Source organism: Gopherus evgoodei, chromosome 3 (genome assembly GCF_007399415.2).
Source record: "Gopherus evgoodei ecotype Sinaloan lineage chromosome 3, rGopEvg1_v1.p, whole genome shotgun sequence".
Lineage (NCBI taxonomy): Eukaryota > Metazoa > Chordata > Testudines > Testudinidae > Gopherus > Gopherus evgoodei.
Window position 1 is genome coordinate 196,424,084 of NC_044324.1, and position 20,293 is coordinate 196,444,376.

Genomic DNA, 20,293 nt, shown 5'->3' on the forward strand with positions numbered 1-20,293 from the left:
TCATTGTTTCTAGGTGAATAAAGAAAAAGCTTTGAGCAATGCAACTGGGTCCTTGTCAAGTCTATGATTTCAGCTTCCCGAGCTGGTGCATCCAGCTCCCCACTCCCTTTTGGCATGCATATGTTTCCTATTAAAGCATTATTTACTTTTAAGAAGCATCAAAAGAACAATTCATGACTAGAAATCTGTATGAGATGATATTGTATCTTTTTTATTAGGCACAGTCAATTTATATCACTCACAGTTTATTAGTGTATTCAGAATGTAATGAGTGTGTACAGAAGCAAAGTTAAATGGCTTAGTACACACTATGACAATAAGGTACTTTTTTTTAAATGAGACTATTTATTGCTCCTCAGTACATATCATATTTGAAGAAAATGCAACAACTGAAAACAATGCTGAAGTCTTGTTAACTCAAGGATCCTCTATCCATATATTCTGAGTTGCACTGATAGCTTCAGACTAAAGGCAAACGATACACACTTCACCAGAAGGATCATATGCAAGGGGGGAGCAGGGGAGAAAGGTATAGCTAAAACACATCAGCATCTTTTAACAAAATAAACTTCACTGTAATATCTGTGAATTTCACAATCTTATTTCTTTTAACATAAATCACTAAGAATTATGTTGCCTCACACTGTAAAAATCATTGCATTTTAACTTATCAAGAAAAAAGGAGTTGAAGTTACATAAATGTAGCTACTTGTTATTCCGTTTACAGATCCAACACACTAGTTGTTAATTAAAGCTATTCATTCTGATTATACTTCTTTTAGTAAAAAGGTAACAATATAAATCAGAAAACAAACAGAAGAACAGTGAACATAAAACAGTCTTAATTTTCATTTATTAGAAACAAAACTAATTTTCAATTTCATATATTTTATTTAACAAATGCAGTTTCATTTTCATTTTTTAAATTGCAAAACATAGCAAGTTCAGAAGCTCTTCACTGAAGGTTATATAACATTTTGTAATAAAAAAAATTATACTTCACTTATCCAGTGAGGATTTACCACTCCGCATCTCCAATGGCTTTTGCGAACACATAATCTTTACCGCCGAAGCACATTACTCCATCTTTCAAATAGAACTTCCATTTGTTCTTACTTCGATGAATCTGATTAAAAAAAAATGAAAATCAGTGCCCCCAAAAGTGTGTTACTAGGACATCTTCAGAAACTGACTGATTTCTAAAAATTAAACAAAGCTGGTAGGGGGGCTGAAGGACTGAAGTTAACCTTTGTTAGCACTAAATACATAAAAAACTGCTTCTCTGAACAGAGCTCAGATATGGAGTACTGTGAAAGTCTTGACATGCCAGAGAAAAGATTGAGAGATACACTCTCAAATATCGACACCTTGATTGCATGACTTGTGGGCGCAGCTACCCATGTCTGTATATTGCATTTTTGTATTTTGCATGCAGTTCTGGACATGGTAGGATAGTAGGAGAAAGCCAAAATAATATACAGCAACCAAAAATATGGCTAAAAAGCACAATGTTCCACACAAAGCAGGTATGAATGTATTCAAATAGGTGTAAAAATATGGTTTCATACTGTAGACCTATAAAAAAAGTTCTGTGCAATACAAAAATCTTTTTGAGCATAAGCTTTTGTGGGCTACAGCCCACTTCATCAGACATATCCTGTAGCCCACAAAATCTTATGCTCAAATAAATGTTAGTCTCTAAGGTGCCACAAGTACTCCTGTTCTTTTTGCGGCTACAGATTAACACGGCTGCTACTCTGAAACAAAAAATCTTTGTAGTTCATCTTGAACGGCATGGAATTAAATGGTTTTACAGATTCCTCAGATTCTCAACTTGATTTGGTTTTCAAGACTAGGAAACAAAAAGAATGCCTCCTGATTTTCTGGTTATTATATTTGTGATTGAAAAAAAAATTCTTCTAAGAGCTAAAACATGTTAGAATGACAGTCAACCCACTTCTATCCTCCCACTATGTTTAATAGCCCTAAAGATAATTAGGAACAGAATTACAAGATAATTATATTCTGCCTTTTGGCCAGAGACCGTGGTTTCAATCACTCCTCCCTCCATTAGAAATTTTTTCAGTAAAACTGGTCTGTCTGGGAAAAGTAACCAATATACCAGCTAGCCAACATATTATTTCATAGCAAAAAGAAGAAGAAAAAAAAAAAGGTGGGGGGCAAGAAAGACAGACTTTCATGCCAATCCATAGATCTCAAATTCTAATCACATCTGTTATGAAATCCCTTCACGGCAGCTCTGGTTTCAAGCTGCACATTGATATAAATATATTTCAGACCAAATTTTCCATTCATCCATACAAAATTTTAATTTGAGAGGGGAACATTTTAAAATACTAGCACTTATAGTATTAAGTATCGTAGGGAGAAATACAGTATAACAATACAAATAATGTAGTTCCGATTCAGATGAGATTTCTATACAACTGACCCTCTAAATTTTTCAAAAGTGACTAGCGATTTTGGTGCCGAATTTGACACACCTTAAATGGCCTGATTTTCTGAGATCAAATGCTCATCGCTTTCTAAATCTCAGATTCCTTTAAGGCATTTCAAGTTTGGCACCTAAAATTAGTAATCACTTTGGAAAATGTAGGCCCCTATTTCCAAAAGCCACATATTTGACAAAAATAAAATTTGCTGAAGCTGAAACTTTCCATTATTTCAAGATAAGATGTAATTCTAACTAAGTTTGGTTTTCCAGTTTGAGTTCCAGATACACAAAAGCAAAAAAGCAGCCACCTGAATTCCAAAGGGTTTGTTTGATTCTAAACTAGCTCAGAAAGAACTTTATTGTGAACAGTAACACAGGACAGGTTATTTGTCTTCATTAAGAACTTTGCTTATTTGCTTTGCTTATTTGAAAAGATGAATTTGTGGTAAATATTTTTAAAATCCTTTTAGGAATATTTTACTACCAGATAAGGATGCATACTCTTCTCTTCTTATTGCTCACTCAGTCCATACTTAACTTTACTCATGAGTAGTTTTATTGAATCCACTGCAATTATTCATCTCACTAAATTTAAGGATGTGTATGTGCCTGCAGGACTGGGACACATTACACCCTGATGCACTGCAGAACAGCAATCCCAAACCACAAAAAACAAACGCAAAACCACCACCACACCACAAAGCAGAACATACTGGTAAATTGTCAATGAAAATTGTAATAACCAAGAATGAGCTAGGTCAGCAACAATCTGAACAAAAACCATAACAGTCCAAACAGCAGGTCTGTAGCAGCCTTCCCTGAATAGCTGCACACCCTCAGAACCACACATGCGCACACCCGCACCCTTAAACAGGAACAGCAGCACTGAGTTCAGGCAGCAGGAACCAGGAAACAAAATAGGAACAGAGAGCAGGAAAGCAACACACACACACACACACACACACGTAAGAAGTTTCTCCTTTTACAGGAAAACTGTAGATGAATTTTCAAACAATAGTGCAAATAAGTTTACATTCTTTTGTTTTTTATGTGCATTTCAAACAACAGATGATTAAATTATTTAAAATACTGATGACACAACTGACATTCTCCACACACACGCATCCCCAAAGATAACTCTTACCAGAAATGAATGGGCTAAAATTACTGTTTAAAGGAACAGGATTATACACTGTACCTTGTCATACTGACAAACTATAACATTATCTGTGTCAAACAAGTCTGGTGTGTCCTGCTCACTGACATCATCACTGGAATTTAAAGGATCCTGGAGAATAAAGGTCACATTTAAACACCATTATTTACTGTCTTTTAAAAAAGTCTAATATACTTGATGTAACAAGACATTTTTTCACACTGATAATATTCCCCTCTCCAAAAAAATGACTAAGATTTATAATTACGAGTAGCACTCAAGGCTGACAAAGTTAACTCCCCTTTCTCTCCCAGAAATTGGAATGCTAAACCAACTTCCATATGTCACGAGGCAAGACTCTCTGAAAGGTGATTCAAGGAGAAAAATCATATAATACATGTAATTGTTCTGTGACTAAGTGTTCCTCAGCTGTGCTTGGTCTCCTGGGAACCAGACAACCTGTAGTATGCTCTGCCTGATTCCCCTTCCAATCTTGTTTAGTGTTTAGAAGCAATGGAAACCTAGGATTCATAGATTCTAAGGTCAGAAGGGACCATTGTGATCATTTAGTGCAGTGGTTCTCAAACTTTTGTACTGGTGACCCCTTTCACACAGCAAGCCTCTGAGTGCAACCCCCATGATAAATTAAAAACACTTCTTAATATATTTAACACCATTATAAATGCTGGGTTTGGGGTGGACCCCATGTAATAACCTCATAACCCCCTCAGGGGTCCCGACACCAAGTTTGAGAACCCCTGATTGAGTGCAACGTCCTGTGTAATGCAGGCCATAGAATGGTGCTGAATTAATTCCTATTTGAATTTGAGTATCTTTTTTTTTTTTTTTTAAACATCCAGTCTTGATTTAAAGATTTTGTGATGGAAAATCCACCACAGCCCTTGTTAAATTATTCCACTGATTAATTACCCTCACTGTTATTTCCAGTCTGAATTTGTCTAGATTTAATCTCCAGCCACTGGATCTTGTTATAGCCTAATCTACCAAACCAAAAGGCTATTATCAAATTTTGTTTCCCACGTTAAGTACTTACAGACTGATCAAGTCATCCCTAAAACTTTTTTTGGTTAAGCTAAACAGATTGAGCTCCAGGAATCTATTACTATAAAGATACGTTTTCCAATTCTTCAATAATTCGAGGCTCTTAGCTGAAACCCCTCCAATTTATCAATATACTACTTTAATTATGGATATCAGAGTAGCGTAGCAGCCGTACTAGTGCCAAAACTCTATATTCTCCCATTTATATATCCAAGGACCACATTAGCCCTTTTGGCCACAGCGCTGCACTGGGAATTTATGTTCAGATGATTATCCACCATGACCCCAAAATGTTTCCCAGAGTCACTGCTTCCCAGGATAGAGGCTCAGGATGAAATCCTGACCCTCCTTAAATGAATAGCAAGAGTCCCTTTGATTTCAGTGAGGCCAGAATTTCACTCCTAGCCTCAAGTTTTGTAATTAAAAGCTTGTTAATTCATCCAATAAGCAACAGATATCACAGCAACTCCTCCTATTTTTTATGGTCTGCTCAAAAAGCTCTCAAACCACCCCATAGCTATTACATTCTGCTCTGAAAACACATCTTAACCGTGTATTCTGCCTCAATCTACTAGTGGATATTCTGGATCTAAGCAACCAGATATGCAGATAGGCACATTAGTTTAAACATTCTAAAGCAAGTCAGAATAATTACCTCCTCAATTATGTCTATTTGGGGCTCTTCAGTATCACTGCTACCGCTGGATTCAGCATTTGAAATACTGTCACCTTCTTCATCTTCCTCCTCCTCCAACACTTTCAGATCCTCTGCATCAATAATACCAATAAATTCATTTTCTTCTATATCTCTTGTACTTTCTATTTCCTCCTTAGGAAAAACATCATCAATTCCATCTAGCTGAATGATCCCTTCAATGTCACTGCAGATATCCTTTTCTGTCCGTATGTCTGATTCCATCAGTACAGTAGGTTCCATCTGACAGGAATAAGAAGGTTCAATGAGAGCTTGACAAGAGGTCTGATTTTTCACAAGAACTCAACACCCAACAGCTTCCATTCTTCTCCATGAAATCTGTTGGGTACTAAAATGAAAAACTTGTCACCTTATTTAGGTGTTTAAATGGGAGTAGAGCTCTTTTTTTAAAAGTCGAGCTCCAATTATGAGTGCTAAGCACTTATGAAAATCTGGTCATATATACATTTTCCTGAAATGAACCCCATTTCAAATACTTGTTCAATAATATGAAATCCATTTTTCCAGACATGGTTTTTAAATATGGTCTCTAATACTCAAAGCAAATTTCCCATTTAAAAAAAAAAATCAATAGATATTAGAACTGTTCAAAAAAATCAGAATTTCTGATCCAAGAGAAATTCTGATATTTGGAAAAAAATAATTCTGATTCAGAATAAAAAGTAATGATGCCAAAAATTCAAGAAAAAAAACTCTTACAAAATATAATTTCCAAAAATAATCTGGTCAGGTAAACTGAAATGTTTCATTTAGTTAAAATCTCATTGTTTTGATTTGTTTTTTCATATTTTATATTATTTTAAAATTAGGGTTTACTATATTTTAATATTTTTTTTGTTTTGTTAATGTAAGTGATTTTGAAATAAAATCAAAATGCTTTGTTTCAGTTTTTTTCTAAATAAAGTTTTGTTAAAAACAAAACGTTCCGAGGACCATTTCAATTTCAACTACACCTCTACCTCGATATAACACAACCCAATATACACATACAATGCGGTAAAGCTCTGACACGCTGCTCTGAGCAGCGTGTTAAGGGTGCCCGGCCAGGCCGGGGCCGAGGGGTTCGATAAGGGGCAGAGGGTCTCGGGGTGGTCAGGGGCTCTCCCCCCCAGGGTCTGGGGGGCAGGAGCTGTGTGAGGGCACTTTTGGGGGGGCCCGCAGTCCCAGGGATTAGCGGGAGGGCGGGAGCAGCCCACGCTACTTCCCTCGCCCCGACCCCAGCCGAGTGGCGAGGGGGAGGGGGCTTGGCGGAAGGGATCCTCCCCACACTCACCAGCAGCGGCAGAAGCGGAGCAACCCAGCCCCAGTCCTCTCCACTCCGCTTCCTGCTGCAGGTGAGTATAGGCGGCATCCTTTCCCCAACCTCCCCGCACACACCTGCGGCAGGAAGCGGAGCACCGCAGCTGGGAGGTGGCAGAGTGGAGCAGGCTAGGGCCGCGTCACTCTGCTTCCCGCTGCCAGTGAGTGCGGAGGGCATCCTTTCCCCAACCTTCCCGCACGCACCGGCGGCGGGAAGCGGAGCAGCCCAGTCCCAGCGAGCTCCACTTCACCAGTTCCCAGCCGTGGCGCTCCACTTCCTGCCGCAGGTGAGTGCAGGACCTTTCCCCAGCTGGGGCCGGGGCAAGGAAGACGGAGCGGGCTAGGGCCACGTCACTCCGCTTCCCTCCACAGATGAGGGTGGGCTGCCATCCTTTCCCCAGCCTCCCCGCACTCACCAATGGCGGGAAGCGGAGCGCTGCAGCTGGGAGCTGGTGGAGTAGAGCGGAGCGGACTGGGGCCAGACTGCTCCGCTTCCCGCCGGTGAGTGCCTGTCAGAAGGCAGGGTGTGTATGAATAGGGGTCAGAGCAGTCAGGGGACGGGGGCTGGGTAAGAGGTGGGGTCCTGAGCTTGATTAGGGATGGGGGTCTCTGGAGGGGGCAGTGAGGGAACAAGGTGGGGGCAAAGCAAGTTTGATATAACGCGGTCTCACCTATAACTTGGTGAGATTTTTTGGTCTCCCAAGGACCACGTTATATCGGGGTAGAGGTGTAACTGAAAATTTTCTGACAAGACAAGTTTTCCATTAGAAAATACCATCTAGCAACAACCGATATGTATCTATGTATAGGCAATTCCTTGATACCAAAGCATCCATTGCATCAAAAAACACTGACGACTTTCAGGAACAAATATCTTAGAGCTTGTCTTCACCTACAGAGCTACAGTGCCGCAGCTGCACTGTAATGCGTTAGTAAAAATGCTACTATGCCAACACAAAAGCTTCTCCCATCAGCGTAGTTAACCCACCTCCCTGAGAGGCAGTACCTTCTCCCATCGATATAGTTCTCTCTACACAGAGGGTTAGAGGCCAGTATAACTGGGTCACTCAGGTGTGGATATATATCAATATAGGTCTATACTGTAGACGTGGCCTTAGGTTTGGTCTACATCTGTACCTCTCAAGCTTTCCAGACTACTGTACTCCTTTCAGGAGTCTGATTTGTCTTGTGTACCCACAAGTTTCACTTCACTTAAACTACTTGCTTACAAAATCAGACGTAAAAATACAAAAAGTTTAACAGTTCACTATTACTGAAAAATTGCTTTACTTTCTCATCTTTACCATATAATTATAAAATAAATCAATTAGAATACAAATGCTTCCATTTCAGTGTATAGTATATAGAGCAGTATAAACAAGTCGTCATCTGTATGAAATTTTAGTTTGTACTGATTTCGCTATTGCTTTTTATATAGCCTGTTGTAAAACTAGGCAAATATCTAGAGGAATTAATGTATCTCCTGGAAGACTTCTACGTGCCCCTAGAGGTACATGGGCCTCTTGTTGAGAACCAATGGTCTACACTACCAACTTATGTCAATATAACTACATTGCTCAGGGAGGTGAAAAATCCATACCCCTGAGTGACGCAGTTATTACTGACCTACTCCTCAGTGTGAACAGAGCTACTGCCTTTCAGGGAGGTGGATTAACTATGCTGATAGGGGAAGGTCTCCTGTCAGCATAGCAGCATCTTTGCTAAAGTCCTACAGTGGTGTAGCTGCAGCACTGTAAGTGTAGACAAGTCATAGAATATGAGGGTTAGAAGAGACCTCAGGAGGTCATCTAGTCCAACCCCCTGCTCAAAGCAGGACCAACCCCAACAAAATCATTCCTGTCCTCAGTTTATACCACAGTGGGCCAAATTCTGCAGTGGTAGGTAGAAACTGACTACAACTGAATGAGGGCTTGATCTAATGCCAGTTAAGTCACTGGAAAGGCTGCTATTGACTTCAGTGGGTTTTGGATCAGGACCTCAAAAGCACTGAGACAGAACAACTAAAAGTCATATATGCAACTCAGTAGTTCCCACATCTTAACAGTAGAAACGGGTATTTATATAGTCTGCATAGTCATTCAATCTATAAAACATATGTATTGAAAAAAAGTCTAACATAACAAAAGCCCAGGAGTCAGGTTTGCTCTCTCTTGCAATCTTAGTACGAATCTCACAAAATTTGGTGCTTTACTTAAAAAGTGGGTTTTTTACATAATACATGAGAATTTCACTTTTCACTTGAAAAGCAAAACAAAACGTCCATGTTTTTATCACTCATGGATGTGGAGAAAAGCTTGAAAATGTGACCTGAGCACAAACAAAATATTGTACAACTACTCATTCAGGGAGTATTGTCCATCCTGTGCCCTGAATAAGGCAGGAGTCCTCTAGAAAAAGTAGCCTTTAATTACATGGTCACATACACTCATAATGCATATGCACAAAGGGTTTGAATACACAAAAGATGGTTACTCACCTTTGTAACTGTTGTTCGAGACGTGTTGCTCATATCCATTCCAATTAGGTAGGCACATGCCGCGTGCACAATCGGAGAATGTTTACCCTTGCAACACCTGGTGGGTCAGCTGTGGAGCTGCCTGGAGTGGTGCCTTAATGGCGCTGGATATATACCCCAGCCAACCCAGTGCCCCCTCGGTTCCTTCTTGCCAGCTACTCCGACAGAGGGGAAGGAGGGTGGGTTTGGAATGGATATGAGCAACACATCTTGAAGAACAACAGTTGCAAAGGTGAGTAACCGTCTTTTCTTCTTTGAGTGCTTGCTCATATCGATTCCAATTAGGTGACTCCCAAGCCTTACCTAGGTGGTGGGGTCGGAGTGAGACATCGCTGAGTGCAGAACCGCTGACTTAAATGCGGCATCATCTCTAGACTGCTGAACTAACGCGTAGAGAGTGGGAAAGGTATGTACCGATGACCAAATGGCAGCTCTACAGATTTCCTGTATTGGAACCTGGGCCAATGAGGCTTGAGCCCTCGTGGACAGGGCCGGATTAACTTTTTGTGGGCCTGGCGCCAAACATATTGGTGGGCCCCCAAGTGGTTGTGATGAGCCCCTTCCAGATATAGTCCTAGCGTGACAGCACCACTGATGCCATAGTAAATGTGGTATTGCCGGTATGAGAATGAAAACATTTATTCAAAAACAAAATAAGATCTTTGAAGACAAACTGAGACCTCCACTCAACCCAGAGAGAACAAACTGGGCTAACATCAATGTATTCAGACACCACTGAATTTGGTTTGTATGGGAGGGGAGTTGTTTGTTAGTTTTGTCTTTTTTTCTTTAAACACTCAGGGCCCGCTTAGGGCCCTGAACACAAGTGCTTAATTAGCACACTTATGAGCCATATTAAACCCAGATGCAGCAGTCAGTGGTGTCGCATCTGCATCTCCCCACCACCACCTCCTCCACCGAAAAAGTTAGGTTTCCTAAATACATTTTTTGAAAGCTGCATTTTCTACTTTGGTACAATAATGTTTACAAAACTTTGGGGCAGGGTGTGGGGAGGAAAATTGCTGGTGCCCATCTTTTGCAGGGTGAAAGGGCCACTGAAACACATACCACTTTACCACAATCCAGCCTCAAGTTCCTACCCCAATCTTCACACCTGGGCTCTCCCCGCATCCCTCCTACTGCCCCCATCCCACACAGCGAACCCCCTAACAAAGGCTCTCCTCAATCTCCCTGCTACTGCCCACTCCCTACACACTTTCACCCCAGGGCTGCCACCTCCCTTTCTTCTACTACCCCCCCCTTCTACACACACACACACACACACACACACAGCCAACCCCCACCTTCAACCCAGACTCTCCCCTCCCTCTGCCCCCTGCCACACCAGCCCCCACCTTAACATCCTGCTTCTCCTATACCCCCCCACACGGAGTCACCGCCAGCTCCCCCATCACACCCGGACTTGCCCCACAACTGCCCCTTTCCCCAAAAACCGGGCTGCGCCCCTTCCCCTCCCCAGAGTGCAGGGAGGCAGTTTCTAGGCATTGCCACTAGCAGGGGGTGCGGCAGCCAGCATTGATAAGTCCCGCTGTCACTGCCCCCCCTGCTCCCAGGCACCCCAGAAACCACCTCCCACCCTGAAATGCAGGGTCAAGACAGTGCCTAGGAGCCTCCAGGCATCACATTCGCTGGGGGGCTGCCCCCAGCTCCTCACTGCCCCAGGAGAATGGGGGAGACTTGAAGGGAGGGGGAGCACAGTGGGATTAGCACCAGGAACCCTCGCCCTGCACCATACCATTTCCTGGCTTGGGATTTCTTTCTGGCCCACTCAGACAACTTCAGCCGGGGTGGCTGGTAGCATGGCGAGGGCATTCTGGGACTAGTAGTGCAGCTGGCAGCGCAGGTCCTAGGGCCCCTGCGGAACACAGCGGCATGCAAACTACAACTCCAAGCACACCCTGCAACAGCCAGTCGCTGCTGCACCTGCGCACTGTGCTCCCCAGGCTGCTGGGAAGTTGCTGACTCTTCACATTGCTGAGCTGTGGCCCAGGCTGGATTAACCCTTTGTAGGCCCCTTCCGGGCCCTTTCCAAGTGTGGGCCTGGCGCCCTGGCACCACTGGAGCCATTGTAAACCCGGTACTATTCGTGGAGTGGGCGGTGAGGCGCGGGGTCTAGACACCGGCCAAGTCGTAGCAAGCACAGATACAGGCCGTGATCCATGAGGAGATGTGTTGCGAGGAGACTGGTAGGCCTTTCATCTGGTCGGCCACTACAACGAAAAGTTAGGTTGTTTTCCTGAATGGCTTCGTATGCTCAATATAGAAGGCGAGAGCCCTACGAATGACAAGGGAGTGCATACATTGATCCTGCCACATAGTGTGCAGCTTCAGATAAGAGACTGGGAGGAAAATGTCCTAGTTCACATGAAAAGATGATACCACCTTTGGGAGAAAGGAGGGGTGGAGGCGAAGCTGCACCTTGTCTTTGTGGAAAACTGTATATGGCGGCTCTGACGTGAGGGCTCTGACCTCAGATGCGCGTCTTGCTGAAGTGATGGCTACAAGGAAGGCTGTCTTCCAAGATAGGTAAAGAAGTGAACTGGGGGTGGCCATTGGCTCGAACGGGGGCCCCTGGAGCCTGGAAAGGACCAGGTTAACGTCCCACACTGGAACTGGTTGTCACACTTTTGGGTAGAGGCAATCTAAACCCTTCAGAAATCTAATGACCATCGGATTGGAGAAGACAGAGGAAGCATATTCTCCTGGATGGAAAGCTGAGATGGCTGCCAGGTGCACCCTGACAGATGATATCACCAGGCTCTGCTGCTTTAGGGATAGGAGATAGTTTAGGATGAGAGGTATTGACACCTGCAAAGGGGGCATGGCGCGCTGCTCGCACCAAGAGGAGAATCATCTCCATTTAGCCAGGTACGTGGCCCAAGTGGAGGGTTTCCTGCTGCCTAACAGAACCTGCTTCACCAATTGTGAGCAGAGTAACTCTAACCGAGTTAGCCATGCAGCATCCAAGCTGTAAGGTGGAGTAATTGCAGGTCAGAATGACAGAGGCACCCGTGGTCTTGCGAGATCAGGTTTGGCCACAGCGAGAGTTTGATCGGAGGCTCTACTGATAACTCCAGGAGCGTAGTATACCAGTGTTGCCTGGGCCATGCTGGGGCGACCAGAATCACACGTGCCTTGTCCCTGCGTAACTTGAGCAGGACCCTGTGGACTAGCGGGAATGGAGGGAAGGCATAGAATAGCTGGTCTTTCCACGGAAGTAGGAGAGCATCCAGTAGGGAATCCGGAGAACATCCCTGGAGAGAACAGAACATTTGGCACTTCCGACTGTTGCGCGAGGTGAATAGGTTGACCTGGGGAAAACTCCACCTCAGGAAGATGGAGTGGATGACATCTGAGCAAATCAACCACTCGTGAGGCTGGAAGGACCTGCTGAAGCAGTCTGCCAGTGAGAGAAATGATGCCACTGGATGTATCGAGTGGACTATGCACAACTCCCACAGATGAATGGCCTCCTGGCAAAAGGGGCACGACTGGGCTCCTCCTTGCTTGCTGATGTAGAACATGACCGTGGTGTTGTCTGTGAGGACTGCCACACCAAGGCCACGTAGGTGCCCATGAAATGCCTGACATGCTAGGTGTACTGCCATCAGCTCTCGTACACTGATGTGCAGAGTTAGTTTGGATGTGGTCCAAAGGCCCTGCATTTGGAGTTCCCTGAGGTGGGTGCCCCATCCCAGAGATGATGCGCCTGTGACTAGGTACAAAATGGTACCCCTTCGCACACTGACATGGGGTCCAACCACCAACGGAGGGAGGTCAAAACCAATTTTGGAACAGTGACCACCATACTCAGGCTGTCTCAACCTGGTCAATATACTGTTAATAACCAGGCCTGAAGCGGGCGAAACCAAAGTCTGGCATGCCTGGTTACATAAGTGCACGAAGCCATGTGTCCCAGAAGGCTGAGGCACGTCTTTACCGTGGAAGTCGGGAAGTTTTGAAGGCTGCGGATGATGTTGGCCGTTGACTGAAAATGTGCGTCCGGTAGGAGGGCTCGGGCGAGTCTGGAGTCTAAGACTGCCACAATAAACCCTGGGTTGGTTCTAGAGTCGACTTTTCATTGTTGAGCAGGAGGCCCAGATGGCAGAACGTGGTTAGGGTGAGTCGAACATGGGATTGTACTTGGTCCCTGGTGTGGTCCCGAATGAGCCAGTCGCCAAGATACGGAAACATTTAGATCCGTTGTCGATGAAGGTAGGCTGCCACGACAGCCATACACTTGGTGAACACCCTGGGAGCTGTGGACAGGTCAAAGGGAAGGACAACAAATTGGTAGTGTTTGTGATTGATCACAAAGCGAAGGAAGCATCTGTGCGCTGGGTAAATCGCTATGTGAAAGTATGCATCCTTCATGCTGAGGGTGGTGTACCAGTCTCCAGGAAAGGAATAATGGTCCCCAGTGAAACCATGCGGAACCTCAATTTTACCATGAATTTGTTGAGTCCATGCAGGTCTAGAATGGGCCGAAGCCCACCCTTGGCCTTGGGAATTAGGAAGCAGCAGGAGTAAAAACTCGTGCCTCTTATCTCCCTTGGAATCTCCTTGATCGCTCCCATGGACAGAAGCGTTTGGACCTCCTGTATCACGAGCAATGCCTTAGAGGGGTCCCTGAAGAGGGACAGGGAGGGAGAGGAGAAAGAAAACTGGGGAGAATATCCCTTTTCCATCATGCAAAGAACCCATGGGTCTTAAGTTATATGGGACCACGCATGGTGGAAATGGGAGAGACCATCTTGAAATGGAGGGAAAGGATCCTGGATGGTGATTGGTACGCTGTCCTCGGGCGCACCTTCAAAAGTTTTGCCTGGGTCCAGTCGATGGTTTGGAAAGGCCTTGGTTCTGACCAGGTTGGAGGCTGGTGGATTTCTTTCTACCACCGCGTCCGTGTCTTCTAAAAAGTCCTGCCTTGGACAAGGAGGTGGGGTAGAACCATTGAGACTGTGACTTAAAGGGCTTGCGCTGGGTAACCGTGGTGTGCGTTCCCAGGGAGCACATGATAGCCCTGGCACTTTTCAGGCTCTGTAGTCTAGAGTCTGTTTTGTCTGAGAACAGGCCCTGCTCATCAAATGGCAGGTCCTGCAGGGTCTGTTGTAGCTCTGGAGGTAGGCCAGATATCTGCAGCCAGGAGATGTGTCGCATGGCTATGCCTGATGCCTGGGTCCTAGACACAGAGTCTGCCACATTTAAGGAGGCCTGTAAGGAAGTCCTAGCCACCTTTTTGCCCTCTTCCACTAAGGCCCCAAACTCATCCCTGGACTCCAGTGGAATTAACTCCTTAAATTTCACCATGGAGCTCCACGAATTATAGTCTTAATGGCTCAGGAGCACTTGTTGGTTTGCGACACATCAGTTGGTTTGCGACACATCAGTTCAGTTTATTCAGCTGAAGACCCTCCCGCTGAATAAATCTTGCGCCCAAACAAATCAAGATGCCTGGCGTCTTTTGATTTGGGCACTGGAGCTTGTTGACCATGCTGTTCCCTTTCGTACACTGAGGACACCATTAGTGAACACGGCTGAGGATGAGTATAAAAGGTACTCGTACTCCTTGGAGGGAACAAAGTATTTCCTCTCCACTCCTCTAGCCGTCAGTGGGATAGAGACAGAGATCTGCCAGATTGTCTTGGCGTTGGTCTGGATGGTGCAGATGATAGGCAATGCTACTCCAGACAGGGCCTGCACTGAAAGTATGTTCAGCACTGGGTCCTCCAACTCCACTACCTCCTCCGCTTGGAGGTTCATATTACGTGCCACCCTACCTAAAAGGTCTTGGTGGGCACAAAGGTCTATCTGGGGAGGACCTGAGGTTGTTGTTCCCGCCACTGCCTCGTCTGGAGAGGATGAGGAAGATGCCACAGGGGCCAGGGGATCCTGTGGCAGATTGTGTTGCGAGGGGTCTTGTTGGCCAGGATCCGCTACACTGAGGTCTGGGGCGGATGCAGATGCTTCCATACCCTCCAGAGGACGATGACTTATGGTGGCTTCTGGTACCTGAGGTTCTGAACGGGAGGCCCCTGATGGAACCCGTTGGGCTTGGTGATACGCACACGGAGTCCAGAAGGACCATTGTGCAGGTTCCTGATTAGGGTCTTGGCCTTCGTCTTGCCATTGACCCACATTACCCTTGCCCCGGCTTGGAGTGGGGTAGGCTGAGCATGAGGCACCCTCGGACTGTGATGACCGTGAGGCGGAGCGCGCAAGGGCCAAGGTGGTGCAGAGCATGTCTGTGTCGACTCTCCGGGCGTGGTGCAGACCAGTACCAGGTCGCTGGAGAGCAGTGCCAGTGAGGTGCTGGGGAGCGGTACAGAGATCTAGATCGGCGTCGATGACCGAGCCGGTACCAGGATCCAGATCTGGATCATGACGACCGACGCCTGCGGGAGCGGAGCCGGGATCGGCTCCAGGAAGAAGATTGGCGCTCTGATCGGTGCTGGGAGCGATGTCGGGACTCCGAACAGTACCACGGCCCAGAACCGTGCCGTAAGGTGGATTGGTGCCACAAATACAACCAGCGCCATGAGAGGGACCAGCGTTGGGAGAGGGACCTGCTCCAGGATCAGGAGTGGTGCTGTGTTTCCATGCTACAAGATGGCAGACGTATTAGGGCTGGCTTACCCCTAGACTGTACCACATGAGTCGGAGGTGGTGCTGTAGTCTGCGCTGGTGCCAGCTCTGAGAGGGCGATGAGGTCTCTCGTTGTTGCAAATGTCTCCAGCATCAACAGAAGCCAGGGCTCAACCACAGCTCGGGTCGGGGAACCAGTGTGTGCTGGACTCAGTGGCTCCTCCCTCGGTGCTGGAATCAACGGTTCCGATATCGGCACTTGTACCCTCAGTCGCAACTCCAAGATTGGCAAAAGGAGGTGCCGGCGCCTGTTGCTGAGAGACAGTCACTTCCGGCTTGCACTTTCTCTTCTTGTCTGGAGACAGGAAATGGAGCCGAGTCACTTGCACTGGACATGGTGCTCGAGAGGTCTGTGGCCACGGGCCTCTATCCGAGTCCACCCATGGTGCAGTACCTGAAGCTGCTGCTGGGGACTGCGCACTGAAGTGCTCAGTGCCGGCACTTGGCGTGTCGATGGGGGATCCAGGCTAAGGGCCTCCTCCATAAGGAACTGCTTGAACCTAAAGTCCTGCTCCCTTTTGGTTTGAGGTCTGAACGCCTTACAGATCCTACACTTGTCAGCTTGGTGAGACTCCCCAAGACACTTCAAACAAGAGTCGTGGGGGTCTCCCATTGGCATAGGCTTTGAGCAGGCTGAACACAGTTTAAAACCCGGAGTCTTGGGCATGAGCCCAGGTGGCATGCAGGAAGCAGGAGGACCCTTTCCAACCCGCTAAATCTAATTACAACCATAACACTACAACAACTACTGCACTATACAACTAGAACTATCTAAAACCAGGAAGCAAAAGCTAGGGATAGTGGAGGACAGCTATGCCACACTCCACAGTTCCAACGACCGTCATGGGTGGTAAGAAGGAACTGAGGGGGTGCTGGTTTGCCTGGGGTATATATATATCCAGGGCCATTAAGGCGACACTGCAGGGGGCTCCACAGCCAAACCACCGGGTGTTGCTAGGGTAAAAATTCTCCGATGATCATGCACGTGGCACACGCACACCTAACTGGAATCAATATAAGCAAGCACTTGAAGAACCACCTTCATTCTGGCTTTGGACCCTTAATAATGTTCTTATACCAGTTTTTGTTTTTCTGTGTAATAATTATATGGGTTGTTTATTGAAGGGTTCTGCTGACATGAACCATGAAACCAAAGCTTGGAGTTGTCTGATCATGTTATCATAACCTTACAAATGGGCCTTATATCCATTCAGGTTGTGGACTCTTACAATAATGAAGCCTTCACTGAGACCAGAACTGGTTTCCAAGGCCAAGATTTTAAGAAGTGACTAGTGATTTTCATAGCCTAATATGAAACTCCTTAATAGGAGCCTGCATTTTTTGAAAGATCAGGACCCTTAAATACTGACAAGATGGTCACCCAAAAACTGAGACATTAGTCATTTTTGAAAATGCAGCTGCATAGATCTTATAACGGGTGGGCAAACTTTTTGGCCCTAGGGCCACATTGGGTACAGAAATTGTATGGAGGGCCAGGTAGGGGAGGATATGGCTCCCCAAACAGTGAGGTGTGGCTTGGCTCCGGCCCCCATCCAGCCCCCCAGAATCCCCACCTCCATCCAATCCCCCCCCTGCTCCCTACCCGACTGCCCCCCCAGGGCTCCTGCATCCTATCCAAACACCCCTGTTCTCTGCTCCCTGACCATCACCCTAGGATGACCATCCCCTATCCAATCCCCCCAGGACCCCTGCTCCTATTCAATCCAATCTCCCCTAATCCCCATTCCCTTACCATCCCCCTGGGGCCCCCAACCCTCCCTGCCCCACTTTACCTGTGGGGTGAGGGAAAGAGGAGGGGCTCAGTCCTTTCCCTGTGCGTTTCCCCTGCTCATTTGGCTGCTCTCCCTGGCAGTCAGGCAGGGCTCGCTCCCTGCCTGGGCTTGGCAGCTGGGGACAGGGGCCAAGCATGCTGGGAGTGGAGCGGGGTCCTGACTTGCTCTGCCCCTGTCCCCAGCAGCAGCAGGGCCCAGGCCCTTTGACCGCCACCCTGCAACTCTCCCAGAACTCTCCCTGATCCCTGACCACCCATCCTGGAGCACCAAGTCTGGTGGCGCTATAGCCGTGCCACTTGGCCAGGCACTGGGGGGAACTGTGACTGTTCCTGATCCCACTCCCTGGCAGGAGCTCGGGGGCCAGAGGGAAGGGTTCTGCGGGCCGGATGTGGCCTACGGGCTATAGTTTGCCTCCTCCCCCCATAATCATTAGTGCTAAATGATTCTAAAAAGCTTAATAAGGGGGGGATCCGAGCCTTCAATCATCTAGAATGTCTCACAGAATTCAACACTAGTAAAGATTAAAAACCCACACACTTCTGAGATACCACATTGAAATATTATGGCATTATTCTGCACTTCTGGGATTCTTTTTTTTAAACCATTCTTCTAAACCTTCCAGACCTTATCAGTTTGTTTCAAAACCAGGTTCCATATAGAGCTGATTGAATAATACAGAATGTGTTCCATTAGTCTTTGTTCATGTTTTAAAATGAATTTACCTTGACCACATTTGTGCACTCTGAATATTTTAGTGATTGGGGTTTTCCAGGCAACAGTTGTTGCCAAATGCAATTCTAACCAGAGAAGCCTCTGCCTTCATCTGATCAAGGAATACAACCAATACCACATGGTTTACAAGACAAAAATCACAGCTAAGCAGCTTGAATTTGAAATATTTGTAATAAATTAATGGAGTACACAATTTAGACAGTTCAAACAAATAAATTCAAGAAAACCACAATCTGCTTGTGGACATTCCATAAATTATAAAAGAGGCTCTTTAATGAAATCAGCGATCTAATGCAAATTATTTGCACAGCATTAGTTGAAGGATGATTATATTTCCCTCAATTAAAAACACTTTTAAGTTTTCACTCATATCACAATATAATTTGTGGATTCTGAATGTGAGTACATAGTCTGACAGGAACTCCTCCTCATTTGCTAGCCAAATTGTATTCAGAAGGCAATTTGCCCCCCATGGCTTGGATCTGACCTATGATTTCAAGGTCACAATGATATGGCAGTTTTTAAAGAGGTCATTGGTATGAACATTCCCATTTAACCTACATATTTCAGCAATGTTAATTCATGAAAATCAGAAAGTAAAAATGAATAGGTCATTCGTGTTGTCCAAACGAAGTGAAGTGTAATGTATGCGATTTACTTATAAGTTAAATTCTTGAAGTTTTCCATTTTTAAAATGCAGAGGTGCTGTTAGTAACAGATTTGTTTTACAGTTTCCCTTTAATATACTGATTCTTTAGATAAATATCTACTTTCATCAGATATTTTCACCAAGTTAAATTCATTACACATTTTTAAACAATGAAGGTCCTACCTCTTCAGTGACAGAAATGCTGTCCTGCTCTTTTAGAAGGGTACTAGCATCCAAGCCATTACCCAGAATAATTTCAATGATATCATCAGACACCTGTTGCTGCACTGAATCTTGAAGCTCTGTGGATAATTGGTCTTGCACACTCCGAGTTATGCTGAATGAACCACTTGCCATTGGTTCAGTGGTAGAATCCATTTCAGAGGACTTTGAAGTAAACACAGCTGTTTGAAGGTTGGCATATTGGAATTTTTCTGTTGAGTTTGCCTGATGATTTAAAACTGTACTAGTTGTAACTTGCTGCTGACTCTTAGTAGGTTGCTGTAATAGAGTAGCATTTGCAGAGTTTTCTGAGTGTTTTGCTTCCACTCCCCTTTGTTGTAGTACAGTGGGCTGCTGGAGTGGGGCTTCCTGGGTTTGTAGCCTTTCAGCAGTTGCCTGAACAGAAGACGCATTCACCTGTGCAACAGTGGCAATACTGGCCTGCAGTACTGAAGGCTGCCCAAGCTGCTGAAATATTTGCTGAATAGGATGTTGCAGAATACTTGTACCTCCTGGGGCCTGTGTAACCATAACAGGCATATTTACCTTATAGAGGTGCCCTACAGAGAGAAGTATTAACAGTGGATTATTAAAGCTACCTGTTGGAAGTTAAGCTGATGCTGACTTACTGTTATCTGTGTTAGAATTCAGATGCCAGAACTGCCTACTCCCAACTTCATTCAGTTATACTGTCTACACTGGCCTTAAAATAGTATGAAATAACCATACAAACCAACCATCAAAAGGCTTTGGAGTTGGAGATAAAACACTCCTATTTTGAAGCAGCACAAGGGCAGGGGCCAATATTTCCCCTACTTTTTTTCCATCCACGTGCAGAATAAACTTTGTTATGTGCACCAAGGTTTGTGTTGTTAGGCAAAAGTTAAAAATTCAGTTAGCAGCCGAGACAGAAACCCACATAACTAACAAGCAGGCCTACCAGAGGCCCACGGACAATGGCAGCTGTAAACACTTGATAACTTCAATGGTTAGATGACTGCCCAGTAA

General features: G+C 45.4%; 1 protein-coding gene across 2 annotated transcripts in view; it reads right to left on the reverse strand.

Annotated features, from left to right (window-relative positions):
* Nucleotides 1-224: 224 nt before the first annotated feature.
* The window catches only part of GTF2A1L (general transcription factor IIA subunit 1 like), a 35,842-nt gene continuing 15,773 nt past the window's right edge, over nucleotides 225-20,293 (reverse strand). Inside the window, exons 6-9 of one of the 2 annotated variants that reach the window (XM_030557744.1) lie at nucleotides 19,247-19,845; nucleotides 5,329-5,610; nucleotides 3,654-3,743; nucleotides 225-1,126 (exon numbers count right to left, since the gene is read on the reverse strand). In XM_030557744.1, the coding sequence (XP_030413604.1) occupies nucleotides 1,019-1,126; nucleotides 3,654-3,743; nucleotides 5,329-5,610; nucleotides 19,247-19,845 (1,079 nt within the window). In that variant the 3' untranslated portion in view covers nucleotides 225-1,018. The remainder of the gene's footprint in view (nucleotides 1,127-3,653; nucleotides 3,744-5,328; nucleotides 5,611-19,246; nucleotides 19,846-20,293) is intronic. The other variant, XM_030557745.1, reaches the window with a different exon arrangement.